We start from the raw sequence: 27775 nt of genomic DNA on the forward strand, positions 1-27775 counted from the left end.
AAAAATTTAAAAAAAAAATTCTATAATCATATTGATGATGCTCCGTGATGTCTCGGGTGTCTTTGGGAACAGGGTCTCAGAAACAAGGTCTTCATTTGAGGCTGGGCTTTGTATCACAAGCATGGCGCTCTTAGAGCTGGCGTGTGTTTTCTATCAATGTGCCAGACATGTTATTGCTGTGACTATTTGTCCCATGGGTTTCCCAGCGCTGTCTTTATGCTCCAAACGATTTGAATCTGTGTTGTTTGCTTCAACATGGATGTTCTTTGTATTTTCTTCCAGGTGTCTTTGTAGCCAGTGGGATGTTAGAGCTCTGGAAGCAGGACTGACTGCAGGAGCATGGTGAAACACCAACCCCTCCAGGTGTATGAGCGCCAGCTGTGTCTGTCATGTATCACTGGGATCTACGGTTGCCGGTGGAAACGCTATCAACGTTCCCATGATGACACCACCAAGGTGAGAGCGGTTTGACGCCCCTTCGGTGGGTCTGCTGCACCAGTTTGAATAGCTCTACATCTTGCTCTCCGGGAGTTCAAGAACACATCACTCGCTGTTTTACAGAACACTAATGTCCGACGCGGTGTAGCATACTACATATGGTACATGTTCTGTGCTGTGCAAAGGGTTTAAGGCACTTCGGATGTTTCGATTCTCATCCAGAGCCATGAGGGAGGCATCTGATCTGTCCCAAATTCATTGTTTGGCATGACAATGAGCTACTATACGGCCACTAAAGAGCCATCTTTCATCAACATCTCTGAGTCAGTCTAGGATTACACAAAGAGACAGAAACAACAGACATCCAGAGAAGAACTGTGGCAAGTTCTCCCAGGTGCTGGGAACCACCAAGCTGGCGAGTACCTCGAAGAGCCCAGAATGACTTGAAGAATTCTCTGAAGGAAACCCGTTCGATGGTTTGATGTTCGGCTTCATTAGATGCTGTGTACGCACTCAGACACACGTGCACACGTGTTCACATCAGGTTGGCAGTGAATGAGATCTGATCATCTAGCTCTGTGTATAATTCATTTGAAGTAATTTTCCACAAAAAACACACAGCTGTCTGGAGAGAGATCGATATTGAATGATAACAATTTTACCACTCCTCCTTTAAAAATTCATTCTCATGGCTTTCTCTATTTTCTTTTTTATTTATGCATTTTACAAACTCCCACCACCTTCATTTTTTGACAGAAACCTCTTTATAAAAATGGCATTTTTCCGCCTAAATTGCTGAGTTTAAAAGGTATTGTTGTAAATGTTAGAAAAATATGTGTTTTCACAGCTCAGGATAACAAGATGGCTGTGTAGGAAGTGGGAACTTTATTAAAGTACTCTTGTTACTGAAAGTGCTACTGAGCAAAACACTTATGAATCCCATAAACCCTGCAATCTGCTTTTATACCTCAACCATAGTCTCTCCAATTCCCCACTCTGCTGTTTGTCTGTCAACATGTATTTACAAGGAACAATTATCTTTGACCAAATATGTCCTTGCTGGGTTATTCTCCATTTAATAACCTTGGGCTTTACGCAGAGATTAAATTGACATTACAATACTCCATTGTTTCCACTTGCCTGTCATCTACATTCTGCACATTTTTAATTAGTTTCTTTTGTATTGAATATTACCCACTACATTTGTGTGTGTGTGTGTGTGTGTGTGTGTGTGTGTGTGTGTGTGTGTGTGTGTGTGTGTGTGTGTGTGTGTGTGTGTGTGTGTGTGTGTGTGTGTGTTATAGAGCTACAGGCCTGGTTGTTGTTTATACTGTAAGTATTCTGTAAAGGGATCTGGGAACATTTAAAACAAAGATATAATGAAAGGTTGTGAGACTTTTATATCCATTGGAGTTTGGCATGTGAATCATTTGCAAGCATGTAAATGTCTACTTGTTGACACTGACATTCCTCAATTCTTTTTACAACCCAGTTTGGATTATTTTTTAAAACATTTGAAGCTTTGGCGCCTTTTTTTTTTTTTTTTTTTTCCAGTATTAGCTGCATGCCAGGATAAGTATTACAACGTACACAAGATGATCCGTTTGTCCTGACCTTTCCCTTTCGCTCTGCTATTTAGGAAGGACACACAGGCCATGTTGCTGCAACAAACTCAGACACACAGCACATTTCCATGTGTGCACACTCAGACACTTGGTTGGATGATTTATTTATGCCCACATACCATACTGTAGACCAGCATAAACCTAGGACACACACAATAGTTGTGTCACTGGAACACACACGGAGATCCACAGAGGGAAGTCACTGGTTATCTTTACCAGCACTTCGTATAAAAAGCATAGCTAAATACAAAGATATTGATTTTTCTTTTTCTTTTCTTCCTCCTGTGTGCAGGAAACTGGACACCGTGTAGCTCTGTTTCCTGTTGTAAGTGGTATTCTTTCAGGCCAACTGATAGAAAAGTGCAGAGTCAGCGTTCTTTGTTCACGGTCCTTACCCTTTGTTTTGACCGTGTGGTGTTGACCAGCACATGTCTTGACTTCAGTGGAAGCACAGAGTTGGGCACATGCACGCTGCCGGCTGCTTTCCATTTCCAGTCACTTGATTCAATTTGTTTTTTTCCCTCTCAACACTATTTTACCTTGTCTATATCATGAGTGGAGAGAAATTAAAACGGATTAAGCCAAAGTGATTTGTTTGTCAGTAATTGTAATATAGACTTTATTTTTATAGAGTGCTGAGACTGCTGCTCCGTCATAATGCAGTTACTAATTAGAAATAGAGGAGTAGCACTTTTTAATTTGCTATTTATTTGACTGTCAACGACAAGCAGAGAGCTGTCTTTTGCATTGAGAAAGCTTCTTCAGGCCGAGATGATATCATACAAGACTGCATCTTTAACAATGCCAGTAAACAAACTGTGACCAATCAAGAGCAGGTATCAGCTTCATGTAATTGGACCTGAGCAAATCACAGAAGCGTGAGAACTGTGAATCTCATGTTGAAACAACTGTAGGCTCATTCATAATCCACAAGCAGATCACACAATTTCTCTCCTTTTTCATTTTTGTTTACTGTAATGAGTCAGCTGGCTGACTTAGAAGCTGCTTCTCTCTGTGGTCATGGTGCTTTGTAGGAAGACAGCCCACGTCATGCAGTGCAAGGTGATCTGGCCTCTCAGTAATAATTGAAAGTATTTCCATTTAGCCAGTCTTTACCATTCAGGCACACAAAGGCTTCATAAATAGCAGCAAAGCCGCGCTGCATTCATTTGCCAGTGATCGTGTGGTCTTCATTTGCCGTCGCCTGTGAAATATTGGACAGGATCTCGAACTAGCAGTTACTTACTAGGTTGCTAGAGTGATCATGACTCCATAAAACCACATGTGGTTGTTTCATTTGCTTTGTGTAGCAACAGTTGGGAGATTGAATGAGCAGAATTCAAATCGGATAATAATTGTTTAGATACTAAAAATGTGTTCCTGTTCTCTTCTTTGGATTTATAAGATCTTCTGAAATACAGTTTGTTTTTTGGATGAATTCTGTTTTTGGACTGGTGACTGGTAAACTTTTGTTGTCTCTCTTTTGTCTGCCCGCTCACACGCCTGTCCGTTCATGTTGCTGTAGCTGTCAGACTGATCATGAGCTTCAATACGTCAGATGTGAGATGACTCAGTGATGAAGGTGTGGGTGTGATGTCTTTAAATGTAGGATATGCTAATAGATAATCATAGTGATGTTGGCTTGGCAAGTAGTGTCTATATACAGTGTCTAAAAAAGTAAGTGAGTTATCTGCATTTATGTGTATTGATTTAAGTAGCACTTATGAACAAACATTTTATTGAAGTCATCATTCATAATGTGTGCTGGAAAGTATGTGAACCCCTAAACTAATGACATTAAGAAAAGATAATTAAAGTCAGGAGTGAAACACCCTCCAGTTCAGCCAATGAAACCAGAAGGGGGAGGTGTGGATTAGAGCTGCTTTGACTAATAGAAAACAGTCAAACATGTTCTTTGCCATTCATAAGAAACATACTCTCATGTGAAAAATGATCTTAGAAGATTTCCTATCAAGAATTGTTTGTTTGCATGAAGTTGAAAACAAATACAAAGTCATCTTTCCTAACCCCGAACTCTTAACTGTTTATACGTGGAGATAATGTAGTTCCTGGTTGCTCTCACTTGAAGTTTGCGCTCAGCTAAAATGACACCAAAAATACATCAGAGAATGATTAATTTGAAGAAATTCAGATCAGGGATTTTACTATATTCTCACTCTGAAGCCGTATACCTCACTCTTACTGTAAATAGATAATGATACAAGTTTTTTGATCATAGATAGATTTCTTTTTTTTTTATGTTGCAATACAGTATTCATGTAAATGTAATGTGGTAATCTGTCTTGTTATCTGCTGGCCTGCAAAGATGCTGGCGGTTGGATTTGTATGTAATTTCACTATGACGTCAGCACATTGTAGTTTTATTCTCAAGAATAGAACTCATTCATTTGAAACTTTCCAAAACAGTTTTATTGCAGTCTGCCAAATTTGAACCGGCAGCGAAGACGGCTGCTTTGCAAATTTAACGCACCACAGAAGAATCAAAACAGCTGCTGCTAAGGGACTGAAGCAAACTGTTGAATCCCCAAAATCCATCTGTCAGCATATTTGATTTATCTGTCGTAATTAGAAAATCCCCAAGCTCCTTCCTGCTGTGTGTCTGTTCGGCCCGGTGATTCATGTGACTTGGGCCATGTTGTCTGTCTAGTGTGTTGTCTCAAGCAAGTAACAAGTAACCAGTAACATCCAGTCAATGTATAAATGTATAAAATGAAATTTAAGGACATGGAGTTGGTGAACCTACTGACTGGCTTGCACTGCCAGGGATTACAGAAGTCTCAAACTGGGTTCATTTTAGAGCCACGCTGTTGATCGTGCAAGAGTGGTAAACAACAACAACCACAAATATGGAACAAAAACGTGATCCTCTCTCAGACGAGCAATCAGATTTAAAGGCTTTTTAAAAGGCAGAGGCAATTTTGGGTCAGCCAGTCATGTTGGCTCCTGTCACACAAATTGTTGGCCGGGACGTAGCAGGATTTCCTGTTAGGCTTAAACCCATTAGTTTATTAGAAGATGAACAACCTTTTCTATAAAATACATCAATATTATTACATCTGCATTTATTCATTTTAGTGCAGTGGGAAAGATGTCTAAAATGTAAAAAAAAAAAGAAACAAATGGATGTGGTTCAGCAGGAGGAAGGCATTTGACCCTTTTTTTTTTTAATTCTCAGGATTACTAGGTTATGTTAATTGTAATTTTCACATTGCGTACAATGCTCTGGTGATGTAGCTGAATTATGAAAGCGATGCAGCACAGCTCGTGTAAAATGCCAGGGACTTATCTGGATATGCTCAGGAATGTGACAAGTGACCGAGGCATTGAATCCAGTGAAGATGGAAGCAAAGAGCGAAGCATGTGAGGTTGTGCCTTGCAGGAAGTGGAGCAAAGAATACAACAGCTAAAGCAGGGTTTTTTTCTCTGCTGTATCTGCCAGATTTCATCTTTGACAGCCAATTGAAATTCAGGAGCATCCCACAGTGTTGGCTTGTTAAACAGGAGCATACTGAGTCAAGCTGTCATACCTACTTGAATGCAAAATTTGAATGGTTTGTTGTCTATAGTAGCAGAGGCCTGCTCTGAAATAATCTTGCCATAACTAATCTATATATTCAGCTCCAGTAATTTAGCATGTGAAAGCCAAGCGTCTATTTAACGTACATATGGTACATTTATCGATATACACGGTTAATAAACTACAAAATGATGATATGTTCATCGCTCTCGTCATCCACATAGACTGAGTTTGCAATTCCCAGAGTTGTATCACATCAAGAAACGCATCATCAGCACAAAAGGTGTTCTGAAAGTTGCCTTGTTAGATTGGTGCGGAGAAGTGCTGACAACTTGCACCGTGTCACTATACATGGTGACCTGCTGTACATGATACAAGGACAGGATCTCCATGTAGTGCTCAAACATGAAACAAGCTGCACTGGTTCATGCATAATTGATTTGATGTTCGTTCCCAGTGTCGTACTAGAAAATAATTTCTTGGTAGACATGTGCGCTGCCGTTAATATACGATTAATCCACATGCTTGCCTCTGATTTATGGGTTGTGTTTTTTCTCTGTCTGCTGCTGTTAAAGTAGGTCACAGTCAAGACTAGCATGCTATAGTTGTAGGTTTGAGAGCTTGAACAAATGTACACATAATGACAGCAATAACACAACTGGACTTCTGACAAATTAGAATGACTAGTTTTGTGTTTGTGAATGTATTTATTTATTTAATCACTTCTTGGGTACATGACATGCTGTTTCCATGTTTGATCCAAACTCGACTTACAAATCGGATGCAAATGACAACTGATAGCACTGCCATTTGCTTTGTTTAAATAATCATAAAGCACGTGCTTTGTTTTGAGTATCCGAGTCTGAGTGGATCTGTGTTTGTCCATGCAAGCATGTGCTGCATTGTAGAACAGCTGCTGAGCATGAATAACAACCCTACCCTTTATATATGACACTATGTTGTAGCCTAGATCCAGTTGGTGTATTAAAGCATTCTGGTTGAGAAGCGTACAGATCCAGGTATGTTGGCCGTGAGGAGTTGCCTTCACGGGGAAAAGTAGAGCAAATTAACATCCAAAAACCTCTGTAACTATTACAGAATCAACATTACTGATTTATGACCTAGTCTCACAGTTTCCTTGGATACGACAATTTGTAGAAGCCTCATTTTCTTGATTTTCTAGTTGGGAAGCAGATTGGTGGTATCTGACTCAAAGGAACACATAACGGCACCAGAAAATCAACACAAAATGTTACTTTAAAAGTGACTTACATTTCTGTCCTCTTATCTACTGTAACTACAGTGAACTGGGATCGTACTCCACCCAGCTAACACTACAATAGATAAAACCAGGGCTGTGCTTTCAGTTTAATGAAGTATTTATAAAATGTAATGGATAAAATTCCAAGACAAAAGACTTGACTCTTTAAGACTCATCTTATTCATGCAGAAAGCAATGGAGGCCAAATGTTCTCTTCTACAGAGCTTGGGGAAGAAAAGAGACACTGTTTTGGAGCTGATATTTTGAGTGGTTGTTAAACCATGTAAGAGCAGTGCTGCAGACACATAGGAACAATCCAATAAGCCTATTTATTGAATAGAATATTGGCTGCTTCAAGTGTAATCCACTGTACAGGACTCGGTGGGATCCACATAAGACAAATAAAAAACAAAACGGGCAGAAAACCTTTTGAGGGAAGAAACAAAAAGGCAGATTTGTATCGGCTTTTATCAGCATGCAGCTCTTTTGTCCTGCATTGCGTTGGTTCACAGCCTCTGTCCTTTTTAATTGACCACAAAAGTGTTTTCACTATCTTCAACTGTTTCTTCTTTAACGGCAAAAGCCAAACTTATCACCACTGCATCTCTTTACACCTGACTTTTCCTGAAGTTTAATCACCTGCAATGACACATAGGTTCTCTGTATTTTTGGCATTTTGTTGTTGTTGTTGTTCTCCTCCCTTTTTGTATTTTGCTGAGCAAAACATTGGTGCAGATCCATAATAAACGGATAAACACTATTTGACTTTATAGTGAGTGAAGGAGTTTAAATCCTCAGTAAAAACATTATTATTTTTGTGCTTGTAGTTCAGATTTGTTTATTTATGACTCATTTCCTTGCAGAAAGTTTAGTGAGCAAAGTGCAAGTGGAGGATTTTATGGAATGTATCCTTCTAAGGGTTTAACACGAGTGTTTACATGCTGCGGTGATGTTTGCTTTGATCTGTTTGATCCCTCTATATTTAGCAGTGGAGTTTACTCTATTACCTCCATCCTTTTCAATATTCTCAGTTCAGGAAGATAATTTGTTCAATATTTTCAAAATAGATTTCACATTTACAGTTGCATTATTCTGAGGAGCTACATAAAGGCTCCTCTCTTGTTTTGAAAAGGCTATTTCAGTATTTTTTGCATTACTTAATTACAGGAACAGCTCATTGATTTGAATTAAACCTAATTCAATAGCTTTGAAGCTTCCCAAGGAGAATTTGGCGCCCTGTGAATTCTTCAAGGGTCAAACAACACGGCACAAATCATAAAAATGATCTGAACAAAGTATGGCTGAATGTTGGCATGCACTGGTCCACAAACACTCTGATTCTCAGAGATTGTGGTGTTCTGATAGATTTTTGTTGCCGCACTGTGGATCCGTGCCATATGGTCCCGAATAAAATGCCAGCCATGCAGAATGGTAATGTGATGTCACCGGGGAAGGCCAAGTCACGTCAGGCTGGACGAGCTCTGCTGCTGAGTGAGTTGGGACATAAAAAAGAGAGCCCAAACAAAAAGCTACAAAAACGGATAAATGTAAGGTTGGTCTGAACAAGTTTATGATACAGTAATAACTTTCTTTACAACCAAGACAATGTTTTTTTTTTTTTTTTTATTTTGAATTCCAGAATCTTCATGGGCTAATATAAAACATTGCATGTACAAACTCCATAAGACCAAAGAGCAGCATTAACAGATGCCACTTTGTGTGCTATATTCTGGTTGAAATTCAAGATTTTCTGAGATGTTTCCATTTAAATTGGTCAGAGCATGTAAAAAGTTTTTTTTTTTTTTTTTTTTTTTTTCTTCCAGGAATTAACAGTTCCCATGTCGCCATATTCAGGTCAATATGGCAGTGGGAGTTAATGGTAAGGAAATGTTTGTAGGCGACTTATTGACCGCATCATCAGAGCTCTCTCAGGTCGCATCTATCATAATCCAGAGGAAAGGAGGAGGCGGGGGGTTGAGAGAGAGACGGATGAACAATGTCCCCTCTCAGGAGCAAGGTCGGATCTCCCAGGTGTTTCCAGGTAGTCATTAAGGACCATGGGAACCAGGGTCGCTGCTTTTTCATCAATGGGCCTGTCACACACATCCAACTCTGCCTCCCACAGAGACCGCGGCAACCTTTTTGTTACCGGCATTGATTTGCTGTGCTCTTTGTCGTTGTATCTGGATGTTGGAAAATGTGTGTGCAGGTAAACGTTGCGAGGCAGCTGGGTTTTTTTTTTTTTTTTTTTTTTTTCAGAAAACGCCAGAGGAGTGAAATGGTCTTAAACTCACTCTTAAATAATGAATGCATGAAGGGTTTTTGTTTAAAGATTACTTTTTCAGGCATACGCAGGCGAACTTGTGTAGATGGTACTCGTGTTATCTGATGCAAGAGGATCTTCTTACATAATTAAGTTTTCTCTTACACTTGTACTGCAGAAGCCGCAGTCCAAACATAAAAGGGGATTGAATCAACATTCCCCCGAGCTTGTTTCCCTTTTTTGTACAACTGTTCACTGTCATGCCATAAAACCAAGCCCAGAAATGAAATAACACATCATTATTCCATCATGATCTCCATATTAAGCCTGACCCTGGTCTGAATGTTGAATTGTGGGAAAGCTCTTAAAATAAGCTTGGGATCAAAACATGACCTTCAACTACTGTTTGAAATCATTTCAGGCTGTGGATTTTATTTATGATTCAGAACTTTTAATGTATAACATTTGAAGAGCTGGTAGATTTTTCTTACCCAACAAAAAACCCTTTGCGAATAGGAGCAGCTAAAAGCAGGTCAGGCGGACTGTCTTACCCGGGTGTCTCATCAGCCGGCCAGGGTGATAAAGATCTGATCCATGGTGCATTCAAGCTGATATGGTTATCTTGTTTTACCAAGTGACTTTGTCTTGACACTACAGCCCACATAGTACGCTGGGATTTTTATAAGCACATTTGAGCCAACAGTGATGTTGAAAAGTCTTTTTGCTTTGAACAATCAAATAACAGACTAAATGTTTTGGCCGGATACAATATATGAATGTAATACGAGTCCTTTATTTTTGATGCAAATGTGTGCATATATTTGGCCGAATGCCTTCCTACAGACGTTAGACATCCGTAATTACTACAGTTCCAGTTGATCTTTTGATGTGATGTCCTTTTTCCCCCAGAGGCAGATCTAAAGATGAGATTTTCTGAGGAAATGTACATTGTGCAATTTCACCAGATTGCACAGATTTTAATGGGATCAAAATCTATGTGGCTTCTCCAAACCCTTACACTTTGCGTTCACTGACGTCAGATGATTAAACACCTATTACTCTTTAACCTAGAGGCTTTGTTTCTTCACTATTGAATGTGTATGTGCTATCTAAGGATTATCAGCATATTTAAAGTCTGCCAACATCTAGTTCTCCAGCGTTGCACTTTTTTTTGTAATTTTTCTCTGCGTTAAGAGAATGTCAAAAGGTTCTTTTGTGAGTCACAGCAAAATTGTAGATGTATTTAAAGTACAGTGAGAAAGATGGAAACGAGCATGCCTGCTTTGCACGTATCCTCGTGAGTCTGGCCTGGAGGTCTGTGTCTGAAGATATTGCCCATTTTAATATTTGCCTCGGTACAAAAGTGCAGGAAAGATGAAGACAGTAATTAGTCAGGCGGCACGTGCAGTTATTAAAAGTCATTCTTCCATAATGAGCAAAGTGTATAAGGGAAAACTCTCTGCAAAGGTCGGCAGCCAGGTTGGCACCATGTGCTCATCGCAGGTAAGTTTGAGAAAAGTTAACTTGCAATGAACTCTGCTGGTCTCTGAACATGTTTTGGTAAAGTTGAACTTGTGTCCGTCTTTCCAATAAGTTATACTGAATGTCTGTGGTTGGATTGTGTGTCAACAGAGGCAGTATTCAGTCAACATAATGCAAATCCTGTTGTCATGCCATGGAGCAGTAACTGCTTTTAGTATCATGTACTGGACTTAAGTCATGTTTCTTTTGTCAAAGCTAATAAAATATAGTAGAGCCACATAAATAATTGTGTGTGTGTTTACAGTGGGAGCTGCTGTGGTCCCTCATCCTCCTCTTTACCTTCTGCCTGCTGCTTGTCTGGTTCTACTTCTGGTGGGAGGCACACAACGACTACAATGAATTCAACTGGTGAGTACGTACGCAAACAGGCTGAGTGCTGCTGAGAAAACTAGATCAAACTAGACTCGCATGCCTGCCAGCATGTAGTTTTGTCTATAAACACACTCAACTGCTACCTGTTGGCATGTTACTTTCCGAAATCCTCCGTCTTAATCTGAGCGGAGACCACCCAGCCCTGCGTATGTTACACCATAACAAAACAGAGATACCTCGCCCAACATTTCCTGAACTGTGCTTTGCTCAGTCCCATGCCACATTTACTTGTTTACTAAGTTTGCGATGCCTTGCATGTAAACAAACTACTGTTCAAGTCACTTGCCTCCACAACATTAAAGCATCATAAAAACATGATGAGTTACTAAAAGTAGGACTAGGTTTAACTTATAAGGAGCATTGATGAGATATCGGTTGTATTTAAATGCAAAACCTCATAAGATTCTTTAGAAATCACAAATAACTTCATGTTTTCATATGGAAACGTATATAACATAATCCTGTTGTTTGAATTGGCCAAAATCATCAAACACAGTTCAGAGCCATTCATTAGTTTCAGCATCTTAACACCATTTTAAGATGTTCTGTTACAAAATGATGTTTTACTACCAGTAAATTCACATTATGAAATAAAGGTCAAATTTGAAGTTGTGTGTTGTTTAAAATTTTCACATAATTTATACTGTAACATTGCTGTGGTACAAAATGGTTACATCTGTCCCATTTCGCCACCTACCCTGATCTTTCTCTTCAGCTGTCTCCCCCCCTCCCCCCTCTCCTGCTGCTTTCAGGGACCTCTGCAATGTCACCTTTTCCTCTGAATATTGTCCTTTGCCTCCGTTACCTCTTCTCACATTCCTTTCCTACTGTAGTCTGTCTCTCTGAGAGTTTTGTTACCTTCATTGGCTTTTTTCTGAACATCTTTTCATGTGTGTATATTTGCCATTCTCCCAAACAGACCCTCTGTCCAGTTGTATCAATAATAGTTTCTGTCAGTTTTGTCGGACAGACATTTGCCATTCCTTTTTAATGGCAAATTTCCTGCTTTTTGTGGGGGGCTCCACAGTTAATCACAGCGATGACTTCCCTTCCCTTTATATGTTCCAGTGATTTAGCAGCAGGGAGTGTCCCAGCCTCTGCAGACTAAATGTATTCACAAAGGGCTTTGGAGCATCAGCACTAAGTGACCGGTCTGTCGCTCTGTGCCGCTAGAATCACTGATAAGGCTTTGAATAGAATTACTGCTATAGGTCCTAGCTGTCATGTCAAAACACACACACACACACACACACACACACACACACACACACACACACACACACACACACACACACACACACACACACACACACACACACACACACACTCAGACACTCAGACACGGGGTCGTTTTCTTTGCAACTGTGATTGCATCGATGTGGCAACATGGATAGTATATATTTATGTGTGTGTGTGTGTGTGTGTGTGTGTATAGAAATGTCTAGCTGCAAAAAAAAAAAGCATCTGATCACAGACAGAAACCAGTGGTCACTAATTTGCTAACCATCCATTAATAATAACAATCACATAATCTCTTTTATCTGACTTCTCCCTGTGGCCCAACAGTGGTGGCTGCAGTCACTTTCCAGTGTCTGTGTTAGCTTTATTGCAAAAATAAAGCATAAAGCTCGAGAGCACTTGATTGATGTCTGCCCGTAAGTCAAAGATCTTTAAAGCAACCGTGTACAGGAGTGAACCGATTACTCACAAGATGTCTTCAGTTCTCAGCTTCTCTTCATTTGATCTAATTGAACCTGGTAATTCTGTGGACTTGTAAACTCAAATCCTGCAGCTCTTTATTTGCCCGAGAACGATTTTCAGCCTTTGCAAGCTGTTATTCTTGATATGATGTCATGGCATTCTTGACATAATTATAAGCTTATCAGTCGCAGTTTGTTTTGCACAAGAGAAAAATGTCAAATAATGCTGTAAACATTGAAAAAGGCACATGAATATACACAAGTCGCTGTGTTCATGACAAGAAACATTATCAGCTGTCTTGTTTCTGCAGGTTCTTGTACAACCGCTCTGGGGAGTGGAGTGATGGCACTGTTCCCATCCTGGCCACCACCGCCGCGGGATTCACATACATCACATTTCTTCTGGTGAGTCCTTCATCAAAATGCTTTGTTGAAGTAACAATTTAAATTGTGATGCTGAGCAAGTTGAGATCTGTGAGGCAGCAGATTTGTTTTTGAAAGTTGTGCTCAGTGTGTGTGTGTCTTGTTTTTTTTCTCTCTCTCTCTCTTTGCAGGTTTTATCACTTTGCCATATTGCACTTGGGCAACAGTTGAATTTGCACTGGCTCCATAAGGTAATGTGCACAAAGTGTGACCACGCAACGGTGTTTGTCTGTTCTTGGTAAAATTGTGAGGTAGATATGGAGCTAATTTTCTGCCAAAACTTTAAACACGTAAAACGTTTTGGCAAATGTACTTTGATTCACCAGCAAAACCGTGCAAATACAAAACATTAAACCCTCGCAGCGCGTTTGTAAAACATGATCTGTTTGTTTGTTGGCAAGGACTTCGCTCCATAGAAGGTAGAAGGGGGTTGGTTTGACATGCATACTTTTCTCGGTGTTCGCTTGGTGTTTGTGTGTGTGTGTTCATTTATTGCTGATCAGATGAACTCATCCTGAACTTACAGTTTCGATCGACTTGTCCCAGAAGAGTTGTGAAACCCCAGCAAATGACCTGTTGAAGAATGCTATCGGCAAACCAAATACAGTTACCAAACGCTGTCTGGGGTGTGAAAGGGCTAGGGGTTATTCTGGGTCATTGTGTGTGTGTGTGTGTGTGTGTGTGTGTGTGTGTGTGTGTGTGTGTGTGTGTGTGTGTGTGTGTGTGTGTCTGTCTGTCCAAAGTCAAAGCCTCTCTGATTTTCAGTGTCTCTCCCTCTTGTTCCTCACAGATAGGAGTAATTGCTGCTTTGCTCACCACCATCATTGGGGTGATATCTGTCAATCAAACATGGGTACAGGAGTGGGACGTCATCCCCATCTCCTTGCAGGTCAGCAGATTGACACACATGGAAACCCCCAAAGTCAGTTTTAACGGCTCGACATCGCTACAAGTTTCGTTACAAGTTTCAATTCTAAACTGAGTGTCGTGATACACAATCGGCAGACAGTCTGTTATTTTCACAACCTGTTTGAGCTTGTTTTAGTTGTGATACTTACTGTATATAGCGATGACTAAGTCAGTGATTCACATGTATGCGTGTATGTTTTACTTTATTTTAGACGTCCTACAGTAAGTTTTACTGTACTAAATCGTTTATGTACTTGTGTTTGATTATATTCTCGTATTTAACATTGCGATTTGGAGCAAAGTCTAATAATACTGTACTGTGGTGACACTACACTCGATACATTTTAACAGCTAAAAGATATCCAAGAAGTTGTGAGAGGTTTATAATTAGTGTGTCCATGTGAGATGACTGCACCAGCACGAATGTGTGATTGAAGTGGACGCACAGTTCCACTAAAACTGAGGTCATTAAAATCGAATGCCTCGACAAATTACAGCTATTATCTCTGAATAGTGTCGCCAGTGTCTTAACCCAAGATAATGCCTGTAATTCCATTCCATTCATTTTTTTTTAATATCTTTGTTTCTCTTGTCTTTGGGTCTATCTTGAGCCCACTATCTAATTTTTTTTCCCCCATTCTGCCTCCATCGCTCTATATCCTTCTTTCTTTCTATGTGCCCTACGGATTCATCCTCGCGCCTCCGTCCAGGCTACAGGTCCCTTCCTGCACATCGGGGCCCTGGCTGCGGTCACAGCACTGTCTTGGATTGTGGCTGGACAGGTGGCTCGCACAGAAAAAACAAGTATGTTTACTTCTGCATCACAGAATACAAGTTATTCGTACCTGATGTAACCGTCAGCCACAGAACGAGCACTCGAGGAGTGGTGAATGATTAACACAATGTGGACAGAGGCCGGGACCTCCACACAGGGTGTCTAAGATAACGAACATTCCTGCGCTCTCATGTGATGTTTTGCAGCCAGGACACCTCTAAACGTTTTGTCCTTGAGTCCAGGAATCTTTCTGGGGATTAGCAGTGCCGAGTGTGTGTTCGTACTCTCACTGCCGCTGGTGTCGTAGAACAGAACGGTTCTAAGCAGAACTAAAAGTCACCTACTGACCGGTTTCTGGAGGACGCCAGATTACAGCGTCAGTTCCTGTTAATGCAGTCGGCCATGTAAATTATAATATGTCCTCCTTAGTGACACTTCTCATTGAATTAATCGGCAGATACATTTTACATTTAACAGAATTAGCTGTCTTTTTTTTATAACCGAGCGATATTTAAAACAATTAGAAAGGATGTTTAGTCCTTAGCTACATGTTAGGCTCTGATATTGGATAGATTGGGTAAGGTGGAATGAGGTCTTTGCTACTTCAGCATCTCTGTAATGCAGTGTAATGTCTGAATATCAAGGAGGGTGTGTGTGTGTGTGTGTGTGTGTGTGTGTGTGTGTGTGTGTGTGTGTGTGTGTGTGTGTGTGTGTGTGTGTGTGTGTGTGTGTGAGAGAGAGAGAGAGAGAGGGTGGATGAAGGCCGTGAGTCTCCTGTGTGTAACAAGAGTTGGCTACTCAACCCCGCCCCAGAGCTGACCTTGAAACAAATACATTCCCATGTGTGTGTGTGTGTGTGTGTGTGTGTGTGTGTGTGTGTGTGTGTGTGTGTGTGTGTGTGTGTGTGTGTGTGTGTGTGTGTGTGTGTGTGTGTGTGTGTGTGTGTGTGTGTCTGTCTGTCTGTCTGTCTGTCTGTCTGTCTGTCTGTCTGTCTGTCTGTCTGTCTATCTGTGTGTGGGTGCTTGTTTGTTTGTTTGTGTGGGTGCTCAGACTCACAGCCGTCATTGCTCACTTGGCACAGAGGTGGACACAGAGGAAAGTGTTATCTCCTTGGCCCCTGATGACAGTGGTGTTAGCCGCTCTGTGTAGGTATAAACGCAACTGAACATTCAGAGCAATCACTACTGCCTCTGCCCAAAGGTAACAAACCTTTAACTTCCTGCAAAACGGCAACAAAAAAACCCAACAGATTACAGATTCAAGAAATGGGATATTATGTGTTAATTGGTGAATTTTGGAGGTGCTGCAGGGCAGATTTTGTTTCCTTCAGTCTCCCTTATTTACATGTGTTATGCTAAGCTGACGTGCTGCTGGCTGTAGCTTCATTGTTACTATACAGGTATGACAGTGACATTAATCTGGTGCGCTATCATCACAAAGACAATTATGCCTATTTCCCCAAAAATCGAACAATTCTGAATTATATTATTATTTTTATTATTATTATTATCTGTCTCCTTCCAGTGTTCCAGGTGGTGGTAGTGCTGCTGTATCTCAGTGTGTTACTAGGACTCTACGTGGTGCCGCTGTACATCACCTCCCCCTGCATCATGGACCCCAACACCCTCAAACCACGCCCCGATGTCATCGGCCACCAGGGAGCCCCCATGGTGAGTCAGCTGACCCAAATGTGAGATTATGAAACAAATCTTTTTAAATATAATGTTTTACACCACCATACACTTCTTGCTGCCTGATACCGGCTTCACAGCGACCCACTCAGAGAACGAAGGACCTCTTGATGTTGATAGGGAGCGGGCAGATGAAAAACTGTGCTGCCCTTATAGATAGTTATTCCCCTTGTTCTCCCATTCATTCATCTTCTCTGCACTTCCCAGGGCTATTCTAGTCGATTAGTGAACTAGCAGTCGTGCAACAGAGAATAGTCCACAAATATAGTGCAGTGAGAGCCTGGAGCTCTCGCTGCCTGATATATGATATATATTATCTTCTGGATTTTGTTGTCCGCCTGGCAAAGACAGAGCCTTGATGTGGAAGAATTCATTGTAGATTTCTAAAGATCCAATTTTCAACTTCAACACAGTGTCTAAGAGCCTGTTAAATGCACTTCTTTAAATATGCATCCAACAGCCACATAAATACAATATTTATTCACCAAAGCACCTTTTTGCTTTGTTGCTTTATGTGCTTGTATGATTTGATGTCCTCTAAACGGTACCTGCAGGAGGATTTATGTACAACAGGCACAATGTCCCGAGTATTATGCAACACTTCAGTGGAAAGGAAGGTGATTATTCAAAACAGTTACTCGCATGCTCAAATACACACCCTGCTTTTTATGGTACTTGTGCAACGCTATCGATCCTCAGACTGGAGTCTAAAATTAGGAGTGGCTCAGCAAGGTTGTGAGAAAGTCCCACTGGGAACAAAAATCATATCACTGTACTCAGTTTTCCAGAATCCCTCTGTATTGATTATGGCATCCCAGCCCACTGGCCTTACCCACAGGGTGTCACAGCAAGATAATATTCTAGTAATGGATGTTTAACCTATGGGCTGGGTATTGATCATAACCTTAATCTGAAGAGATAAAGAGCAACTCACCCCGCTGGTCTTTTTCATTTCACTCCTTTGTATTCAGAGCAAAGAGTCTTTTTTTTCACATCCATTATTCTTTATTTTTGACTTTTTAAAATAAGCTGCATAAAAATATAAATGGAAAAACGTGTGTCCAACTTCTATTTTGTCTTTTTTTTTTCCAACAGTAGATGAAGGTCTTCCAGTCAAGTCACCAGTGAGGTCATTGTTACAGGACTACATGTAATGAATTTGTTTTTGTCTTTTACTGTGTGTGTGTGTGTTTCCAGCTCGCTCCAGAGAACACACTGTGGTCCTTCCAGCAAGCTCTGCAGATGAACGTCACCGGGTTGGAGGCTGACGTGGCCATCAGGTACACACACGCACACACACACACACACACACACACACACACACACACACACACACAAAGACACGCGCACACCCGATCAATACAGCAGAATGATAAAGCCAAACAAATGAAGGGTCATTTAGTGTCTGCCTCGTTTCTTCCTCCACCTCCTTGGTGTCAGAGATTGTCAAAATGCGGGTTTCTCCTAAACATCTTAATACCAGTGAGAGGATAAACCCACACCAGAAACAATCAGAACATAGTGTGTTGCTTTTCTCAATTGTCTACTCCAATTATCAGACATGAAATATCAAACTGATATTCGACTGCATTACATTGTTTAAATTATGACTAAATAATGTGGATTAATGTGCGCCGTCTGGCGAAAATATGTTGTCTACAAAACACATTAAAAAACCGACAACAACGTAGAACTGCATTTGAGGAATTGAGCATTGATCAGGCTAAAGTGAAGCGGCACCGGATCAGGATACCAGCAGCCAGAAAATGAACGCATGACATCCCCAACATAATGGCAAATGACAGGCTGAGCTCAGAGACACACTTGGAGGAAAAGAGGAAATGGTGGGTGGATACTGTGGTGGCCACAGTATATGATGACTAGTGGCTGTACATGTTTATTCATGCATGGGCAGTGTGGAGGGTGGCGAGTGTTGCTAGCCGGTGCAGAGTGTGTGTTTGTGTTTTAGAGCTGCATTTAATAGCGCAGGGTTTACAATTTTTGTCTGCGTGTTCTTTTGCATCTGAATTAGATGTGTAGACTCTTTTCTTGTATTAATAACCACCTTAGCACAGGTGTGTGTGTGTGTGTGTGTGTGTGTGTGTGTGTGTGTGTGTGTGTGTGTGTGTGTGTGTGTGTGTGTGTGTGTGTGTGTGTGTGTGTGTGTGTGTGTGTGTGTGTGTGTGTGTGTGTGTGTGTGTGTGTGTGTGGCTGCTGACAGGTGCGCTCCCGACCATGCTGAGTAATTAGACCTTGATAACAGCGACAGAGAGACTCCACTCTCGACACACACACACACACACACACACACACACACACACACACACACACACACACACACACACACACACACACACACACACACAAGCACAAACACATATTATAGAAACATAGTTATTCAGTTATTTAGTAATTACCTTTGCAGTAAGATTTTTTTTTTTCCCCCGATCAATATGTTTTGTAAATTAACAGTACACACCCACACACACTCATGTTAACACAATATTTGTAATTCAAACTCTGAGCTCTTTTTTTTTTTTTAGCTACAATTTGAATAACAAATATTGATGAATGGTGAGGCTTTCTCCTTTTGTCTCGGTTTTGTCATTTTTCTGCTGGAACACATGCTGTGAACTAAAAAAGGGTCATTTGATTTGGTATTCAAATATCAAGCAGCAGCATCTTCCTCTTCTGTTCTCTTCTGCTCTTATCTAATGTCTTCTTTTTTTTTTTTACAGCTTTTATTTCTCTACTGTGCCTGAGCTCGAAATTAAATCACTTTCGCTGATGTTCTTGGGGCCCTTTTAAGTGTAAATGGTCCCTCAACTTTGAAATCTAGTCTCTTTTTTTTTTTAAATGACAAAAATGTGACAATCGTTGGGCGATTTGAAGGAAAACCCCTCCTCTGTACCTGATGTCGGTGAAGTCGCACGAGTTTATACAGATGACTTCTGTGCCCTCCTCTGACCTCCAGCGTGGATGGTGTGCCTTTCCTGATGCATGATCTGACCCTGCGGAGGACCACGGACGTAGGGAACGTTTTTTCAGACAGACAGACGAATGAAGCCTCGCGGTTCAACTGGACAGATCTGCAGCAGCTCAACGCCGGACAGTGGTTCCTCAAGGTAGTTCTTGGTTACTAAATGTCTGCATTATTTTAAAACCGTTTCACTTTTAATTGACAGCACGGTGTGATACGGCGATGTGCGATAAAGGTCATCAGCCCATTGAGCCCCGAGTACCCGATGTGTCGCCTCTCTTTGATCCTACGTGGGTTTCATGGAAATGCTATGATCCACTAAAGCTTTAATGATGCTCTCCTGCAGGCGGAGTGTCTCAATGGCAATTTGTGTTTCAAAATAATTGTTTGTTTCAACATGCTTCAAGTACGAGACCAGTGGACCGAACAGAATGGAAACACACAGACAAACGAGCCATTTGAATTGTGCAGGAAAACGGCCTAATGTACTCCCCAATTATTCTTTTATGCACGGCTCCATGCGATGCTGTTCAATAGATGCATTGCTTTGTGTGCTGTTTCACTGTAACCCTCATACATTACACATAACGTGCGAGTGACTGAAAAAACTGCTTTAGCAAGTGTTTCTTTGAGTCTTGATATCGCCACACTAACCGTGTAGTTTTGTTACTGAAGGAAGAGTGAAGTATTTTCCCCTGAAGCTCAGATTTGATAAGACAGGGCTCTGTCGGGTTTTGTTTGAATCTTCATTACTTTCTGCTCCCTCCTCGTCAGTCTATTTACACCACCTGTCTGCACTGGTTATTGAATTCCAAGAGAAGCCTTGCCTCCTCTGTGTGTAATTTTCCCAATGTATTGTCACGGTCCGATGTATTTCTTTATGCAATATGCTATCATTTACAACATAAAATGACAAAAACGAAGTGTTTTCTGGTCAGAATAGTGAGATGAAGCATATCGGGGACAGACTTGAATATAAAGTGTCTGATGCTCCTCTCCGAGGAGCGAGGGAGCAGCGAAGCGAGAGAAGAAGTAAAGCGAATGAGGGAAAACTATTTTTATTTCCTGTAGGCGTTGGATGGATGGATGGACGCTAATGTTTAAAGCAGAGTATTATGAATCCATCCGTTATATTAAGGTTTCTGGAAACACAGGTGAATGTCTAGCAGCAGGAGTGTTATTACAGTGTAGTGTTTAATTCAAATGTGACATTCAGATAGTAAAAACAGTGACGTTTGCACCCGTGTTTAATACACCCGTGACCTCTTTTTTATTTTTTATTTTGTCATTTTCTGTCGTCTTGTTTCAGGACGACCCGTTCTGGACCGTGCACGCCCTCTCCCAGCGTGAGAAGGATCTCATCAGCAATCAGAGTGTGTGCAGCCTGGAGCAGCTTCTAAAGCTGGCCTCCCATCACAACAGCACTGTGGTCTTCAGGCTGCGGAGACCTCCTCCAGAGCACCCCTGCTACTACAGCTGGATCAATGATACGCTGCAAGCTGTGGAGCAATCCGGGGTTCCTCAGAGCCTGGTAACTTTTATAGGAACACACGGTGGCTCGTCCTTTACACTGCAGGATGTCAGGCTGCATCTTCAAATGGGGATTAATGTAAACATAAGTGTGAATGTACCCAGTTTCCTTTCAACCTGCCACTTGATCAGTGTGGATAACGCGACGTTTTATTGGGACAAGTGTAACCGTGTGTCCTGCGTAGGTGATGTGGACTCCCGATGAGCACAGAGCTCAGGTGAGACAGCTGGCGCCCGGTCTGGTCCAGACCTCGGTGGAGAAACGGAGCCCTCAGAGTCTGCAGCAGAACGGCATCAGCAGGCTGCTGCTCCGATACAACCAAGCCGGCACAGGGGAAATCAGGTAGGAGCCCACTCGCACGCCCGCCGGCACTGAAGCACATGTTTCTTTTATATTAAAAGAAGTGCCTGAATGTGTGCGACTGTTTTCAGAGACCTTTCCGAGGCCCGCATCAACCTCACCCTGTACACCGTCAACGAGCCCTGGCTGTACTCGGTACTCTGGTGCAGCGGGGTGTCTTCTGTCTCGTCAGAGGCCCCGCATATCCTCAGAAAGGTGCCTTACCCCGTCTGGCTTATGGTGAGGACTCATCACATTTCTGGAACTTCTCATTTACTTTTTGGAATCAAGTTTTTATGGTTTGGAAGATGTCTTTTTTTTTCTCATTGAGATTCTGAGAGGGGGGGGGGGTTTCTTTTTTTCCTGTTTGCAAGCATGAATGCACACATCCACTAACGATGTATATACCCAGACCACTCATCTGACAACCAGTGCTTGATATCAGATCATTAAAGCACAATTAAAAACATGTATTAACTGGCTATAGGTTGGTCCACTTTAGATCAGTCGGATCACAATTCAAATTTAATAAAAATAAAATAAATTGTTGCTGGTTTTTTTTGTACAAAAACGACCTAGATCGATCTGCTGTACGTGTTTTACTCTAAAACTTCTTTTTTTTCCCCCATAAGCTGCAGTTCATCTGTGACATGCATTTTATACCACTTTGTTCAAGACACATGCTCAATAAGGCTACGAGATGCCTCTTTAACCTGCCCCACTCCTTCAGCTACACCTCCTCTGTATGACTAAATTGGATCGCTCTGGTTGACATCAACAAGAGATCCGAGCCTTCAACTGAGCTCATCTCTGTGTTTATTCCCTGAACCGGGCACGATATTCTATTATTTTTCTCTCATCTCTCATCTCAAGTCCCTGCACAGCAGAGCAACGAGCGTCAGCGCTGCAGTCTATCCTGTAGTGCATGACTCATGGTTTTTTTTTTCTAGTTCAGTCTCCTTAAACTTCTCTACATGGGCAGCACACACACACACACACACACACACACACACACACACACTGAGCCTCTCTGGTAGGATTTCACCGGCCTCACATGTGCAGCGCGTCGGACCGGCCTCTCCATCTGTGCCGCCATACGGGAACTCTGCATGACAACATGTGGACATGACGGCCGGACCCCTGCCGGGGTTCAGGGAGAGTTTAGGCCGACATGTCATCTGCAGTTCTGTCTGCAATCATGTAAAGCCAAATCTGCCGGTGGATGTTGTTTGGACCTACGCAAGGCCGTTCAATCCGCAGAAAGTCTTGTTATTTAGGCAAAGTTGTTGGCATGTAGCGCCACCCAGTGGTGGATCCTGCTGTGAACTTGTTGAGGTCAAATTTCTGATCGTGTGTGTGTGTGTGTGTGTGTGTGTGTGTGTGTGTGTGTGTGTGTGTGTGTGTGTGTGTGTTTCCAGAGACCTAGTGAATACTGCCTGATGTGGGTGTCTGCAGACCTCGTCTCCTTCGCTGTAGTCATAGGAATATTCATTCTCCAGAAGTAAGTACGGACCGCTGCTGATATTACGTTATGCATTATATCGGGCGTCGTTCCTCCATTTTCCTGCTGCAGTAATTTTATGGCTCTCATTACTGTCTACTGTCTTGCAGACGTCTCCTGGTCTGTAAAGTAGCAGCTCATACACACTGATGCTGCAGCCCAGTTTTCATCAGTTTTCTTGATGTTTTTATTTGCCAAAAATGACCTCCAAGGGAAACGCCAACTATCTAAGCCCATTTTGTTTTGTGGTGTTATAAGCTGCCCTGCTGTCTCCCCCCCCCCCCCCCTTCCCTTGTACCTCTGTTTTGTTGCAAACCCGTGATGACGGAGAAGGTGTACTTCATATGAACATGTGTTTTCTCTTGACTGAACATTCCTGCAGTATTTCTGTTCCTCGGTTGAAGAGTGTGGTTTCATTTGTATCCGCGACACCTCCAGAGACAGATTGCCTGTCTTCCTGTCATCTTTGGGATGGAGGACACTGATTTTTTTTTTTTTTTAAATTTATTTTCTTCTTCTTCTTCTTCTCCTCATAATGGTCCAGTATGAGTTTGCTCTGCTTAGCCGAGCTCTTCAGTAGCTTCTGCTGGCTTCTAAACTGACCTCTCTTTTCTCCCACCTTCTTTTGTCCTTTTTTTTGTCTTTCTGCCTCTTCCTCGTCCTCTCTCCTCTGCCTGATGTGCATGCTCTTCTCCTCCTCCTCTGCTGCATTCTGGTATCTTCTCTCAGCTATCACATGATCAGGTAACTGGGTCGCCTCTCCTGACCCAAAGTCTTCTCTCCTTTCACCCTCTTTCTGTCCTTCACTATCTTCATCCATCATTCGTTGTTCGATGCATTCTTCACCTTCATCTCTCCATTTTTTTTCCTTTTTTTTTTTGCTCTCATTACGATGTCATCCATCTCCTTCAGATTTTTCTCCACTTTATTTCCACTGTCTCTCTATATTTATTCTCACCTCTCTCACTTCTCTCTATCTCACCTGAATCGTTATACTGCGCTGCTTCCTGTAGAGGGACGTCTTTATCCCTGCGGGCTAAATTAAATGAACGCTTCCCACCCACACAGCACACATAAATAAATAAAAAAATCTCCAAAGGGTTTTTAAATTCACCGTCTCTCAAACGACTACATGTCCAAAATGAAGAACGGATCTGAATTCATCAGGGGAAGTGCTTCTGGATTGGCTTTTATTGACGCTGACCAACTAAATCCTTTGCTTGTTTGCATTTTTGTTCCCAAATACCTCTGTGCATTAGTCACGGCTCATCGTGACTAACGCTCCTCGGTTAATTTAATTGAAATCAGGGCTGTTTTCAATAAAGCGAGGACGGCGTTTTCACGCGCAGGAAATGAAACCCTCTGCCTTCAGTGTAGCTAGTGATCCCTAAAATATAAACGGTCATTTGTTCAGAAGGTATTTTTAGTAGACATACAGCATATGCAGGAAAGATACTTAATATTTAATGAAACATTAGTTCAGTCTTCAGGCACCATTTTCAAATGGACTTTCAAGTCGTGAGTAATTAACTACATGATGACCACTAACCTTTTTAAGTGGCGGCTGAACAGGATCTGAACCAAAACTATTTTTATGATCAATTTATAATCCGTTTACGAATGGATTATTTTCCGAGGATGCCAACGATAAAGCACATCCAAAAATGGATTTTTAACAAACACAAATATGTCCCTTTTTAAATGTTTATTACTGAGCTACAAAGCATGAGTAAATGAGTTATTAAGCATTAATAATGCTGTTACAGCTCATATTATAATGCTCACCTCAAACCTCTGTATATATATACACTTTGTTTTGTGCCAGCCTAAACTGAGCTCCATATACGTTATATATATATATATATGCTCAAGAGTCATTATGTTTTTTTAACAATCCCTCCACACCTCATTCTCTAACTCTATAGTTATAAAAGTGGACGTGTTGACCCCGAGCTTCATATTACGAGCAGAGGCAGCAGTGTTTAGTGAGTTCCTGGTGTACGGAGGTGCTTCCTGACCCAACATGTGACCCCGCAGGTACCGGATGAGCGGTATGCACAGCTACAACCCTGAACAGATCATGCTGAGCGCTGCGGTCAGGAGGTCCAGTCGAGACATCAACGTCATGAAGGAGAAACTTATCTTCTCTGGTAAGGCCCGGGCAGGGGCATGAAGCGACACGTCCATGTTTACCAGCCTTTGATGTTTTTTGTTGTTGTTGTTGTTTGTTTGGGCTCCTGAAGTCAGAAAAAAAAAAAAAAAAACGTCCTATCTTTTGACTTGCAACAACTTCCCTCACACTTCAAACTTTAAGACGAGGAACGGTTTTGAATTTCAGGCGCCCAGCCAGCATGTCGTCTCCATCCCAGCATGCATCTCTCTGAGTGTCCGTGAATGTTGTCGCTCCTCCTCTTCCTCTCTTCCATGTCGAAGGTCGGCCTCGTTAACCGCCTCCCTCCTCCATCCTTCGCGTGACGTGCGGCACCTCCTGTCCATCCTACCACACCTCCATCCTCTTCGCAAGCAGCGACTTCCTCCTTTGTTCCGTGCATCCATTGCATCCCTCGTTGTCTTCCACCTCTCTGCCTCCTTTGCCCCTTTTCCCCTCCATCCCTCCCTCCATCATCCCTCCATCCCTCCATCATCCCTCCATCCCTCCATCCATCCCTCCCTTCACACACCCTTCTTCCCCCACAATCCTCCCAGAGGAAACCACGTCGTGTAGGGGAGCTTATAGATGCCCCAGTCTGTCTAGACAGCCTCTAGCGCTGGGGGTCAAAGGTAAGTCATGTCAGTGCCAGCCGTTTCTGGTTCTTTCATCATCTTCTCACTCCTTTTTGTTACTCAGCGTTGCACTATATTTACTCCTTTTCATTTTCTTAACGTATCGAGTGAAGCCGAGTGTTTCAGTGAACGTGGTGAGGTCACAGAGAGTCACGGCTGGGTAACACTGCTCATGCCGAGTTTTTATTCTCTTGTCCTATGGCGCCCTCCAGAGGTGAGGAACGGAGTTGGCAGTGCTGAGGAGCTGTACGGGGACAACGGCTACGACTACGACTACTACACCAATCAGGGCATCAGCCAGTGATTTTGAAGTTTCGCCTTGTGTGAGCGTGTTGCAGCGAGATGGGAACGACACTCGCATCATTCCTGTTTACGAGTGTGAAGTCTTTTCTCTGCGCTGCTGATGAACTGACGGACTGCTGCCTCTGACGGAGACGCCGACCACCACCCTTCTGCTCCGTGTACATTCTGTAAATAGTTTTTTTTTTTTTTTCTCGTCGGACATACTGCATGTCACACAGGACTGCAAGCACTTTGTATTGATGGGATTCGCCAAATTCGTGGCCTCCTCCTCCTCCTCCTCCTCCTGCTCCTCCTCTCGCATCCAAATGTTAGAGGCCCCTCTGAGTCACCAATGCCTGCTTCTTTTTAAGCTTTTTTTTTTTTTTTCCAAAGCCTGTTATTATTATTTGAAGCACTGTAAATGATATTCTTCTTTTAGCAGACGGATTTGTTTTTACAAAGGCTTTATCTCGGCGTGAGGCAAAGCGCTCGTAATGCTCCTGTCAGCGCTTCTACTAGTACTAACGTTCATATTTATATTTAAATAGAAAAGCAAAAAACACAAACGAGCTGTTTACAGAAGTCCTGCAGGTGAAATATTCACATGGTGTATGTAAGATAATTATTGTGATATAAAGGCTACCCCCCTCCGCACCCCCCCACCCTCTTCCCTCTTCCCTCCTTGTAACTGGTGCATGTAACTGTAAGGATCTTATCGACTGACGTGTGCAACCGCAAGACCTGGTAACACAGATTTTTATTTTATTTTTATTTTTTTTGGGGGGAGGGGTCTTTTTATGGTTAATGGTGAATGTGTTTTCTTTTTTTTAAAGATGTGTACAGTATATTGTATTGTGTGTATTGTGACTGGGTATGTGTTATTATTATTTTTTAACCCCTCGTGTGCAGTGGTCTGTTGAGTGTTGTTGTATATAAAAAGGTGAACCATTGTGTGCGAGACGCTCCAGCCGACTAAAAGTGACGTAGAAACAATGTGACGGTTTAATGAGCACTATAGCAATAGTCTGGTCGTGACGGATTTCACTTTGAATTGCAGTTAAGTCTGTGGTTTTTCAGTATTGACAAACAAAACGCATCCGCGTGTTTGGTTGCTGGTGTAAAACTGAATGCTGTTAGGGAAATGAAGTGGGTGCTAACTGTGAAACTAAAGGTAACCTAAGACGAGTGAAGGGAAGCTACGGGCGTCGCGACAGGCAGGACAGGTCAAGAAGTGAATTGCCTTTTGTGTTTTTATTTTTATTTCATTGGGTATTACTGTGCCTCAGAATTAAAACATCTTCAAATACACAAGCTTTTGTTGAGATTTTTTTTTTTTTTTTTTTTTTCCAAAGGAATCCAATTTAAAGAACAGATTTTGATTTTAAAAGTGTATCTCTGATTCCTGCACAAATCCTGGAAGACTTCACGACCACCTGCATAAAAACCTGAAGATGCATCATCTCCGGCAGTGTTGACTTCACTCCTCTCGTTACATTAGCGCACTCGCATCTAATTCGTATTAATAATCGGTGAAGCGCTCCTTTTGTTTTATCGGCGTCATTTCCTCATCGCGATGTGAGCTACTTTGTGCAGGAGTGAGCAGGCTACAAACCGAACCTACTGCAGTTGGACTTTTAGAAATAAAAGGACAGCGGAGAAGTTGAGAAATGGAATTTTAATAGGCTGAAAAGCATTTCAATACAGTTCCACTTCCTTTTTGACTTTCAGCCAGCTGTACTTTTAATACAAAAATATATGTTTTTTTTGTTTTTTTTCAATAGGGACTGAAATGACTTATTCAGTATTTTACTGAAGGCTCTG

The 27775-nt window shown here is 41.9% G+C and overlaps 1 protein-coding gene across 4 annotated transcripts; it reads left to right on the top strand.

The window, feature by feature from the left end:
* The first annotated feature begins 282 nt into the window (after nt 1-282).
* Nucleotides 283-27265, top strand: gdpd5b (glycerophosphodiester phosphodiesterase domain containing 5b). 4 transcript variants are annotated; one of them, XR_011311707.1, is made up of 17 exons: nt 283-456; nt 10912-11015; nt 13051-13144; nt 13294-13353; nt 13953-14051; nt 14782-14875; nt 16371-16516; nt 17735-17817; nt 19512-19662; nt 20827-21048; nt 21233-21390; nt 21480-21627; nt 22806-22888; nt 23618-23632; nt 24926-25038; nt 25322-25669; nt 25781-25978. XR_011311707.1 is itself a non-coding variant. In XM_069715862.1 (16 exons), the coding sequence occupies exons 1-16, from the start codon at nt 340-342 to the stop codon at nt 25974-25976; spliced, it is 1779 nt and encodes a 592-aa protein (XP_069571963.1). In that variant the 5' UTR covers nt 283-339; the 3' UTR covers nt 25977-27265. The 4 variants fall into 4 exon arrangements, 2 of the variants coding, with proteins under 2 accessions (XP_069571963.1, XP_069572041.1); XR_011311710.1 differs by having other exon boundaries at nt 25885-25973; XM_069715862.1 differs by lacking the exon at nt 25322-25669 and having other exon boundaries at nt 25885-27265.
* The last annotated feature ends 510 nt before the right edge of the window (nt 27266-27775 follow it).

This window comes from Brachyistius frenatus, unplaced genomic scaffold (assembly GCF_029030835.1).
Source record: "Brachyistius frenatus isolate BFR_SWC_R1_liver_20210118 unplaced genomic scaffold, ASM2903083v1 Contig_1, whole genome shotgun sequence".
NCBI lineage: Eukaryota > Metazoa > Chordata > Actinopteri > Embiotocidae > Brachyistius > Brachyistius frenatus.

Coding starts and splice junctions, on each gene's coding strand:
- gdpd5b (XM_069715862.1), top strand. CDS start 340: ATGGTGAAACACCAACCCCTCCAGGTGTATGAGCGCCAGCTGTGTCTG. Junction 21,391..21,479: donor GCCGGCACAGGGGAAATCAG/GTAGGAGCCCAC, acceptor GACTGTTTTCAG/AGACCTTTCCGAGGCCCGCA. Junction 21,628..22,805: donor CTTACCCCGTCTGGCTTATG/GTGAGGACTCAT, acceptor GTGTGTTTCCAG/AGACCTAGTGAATACTGCCT.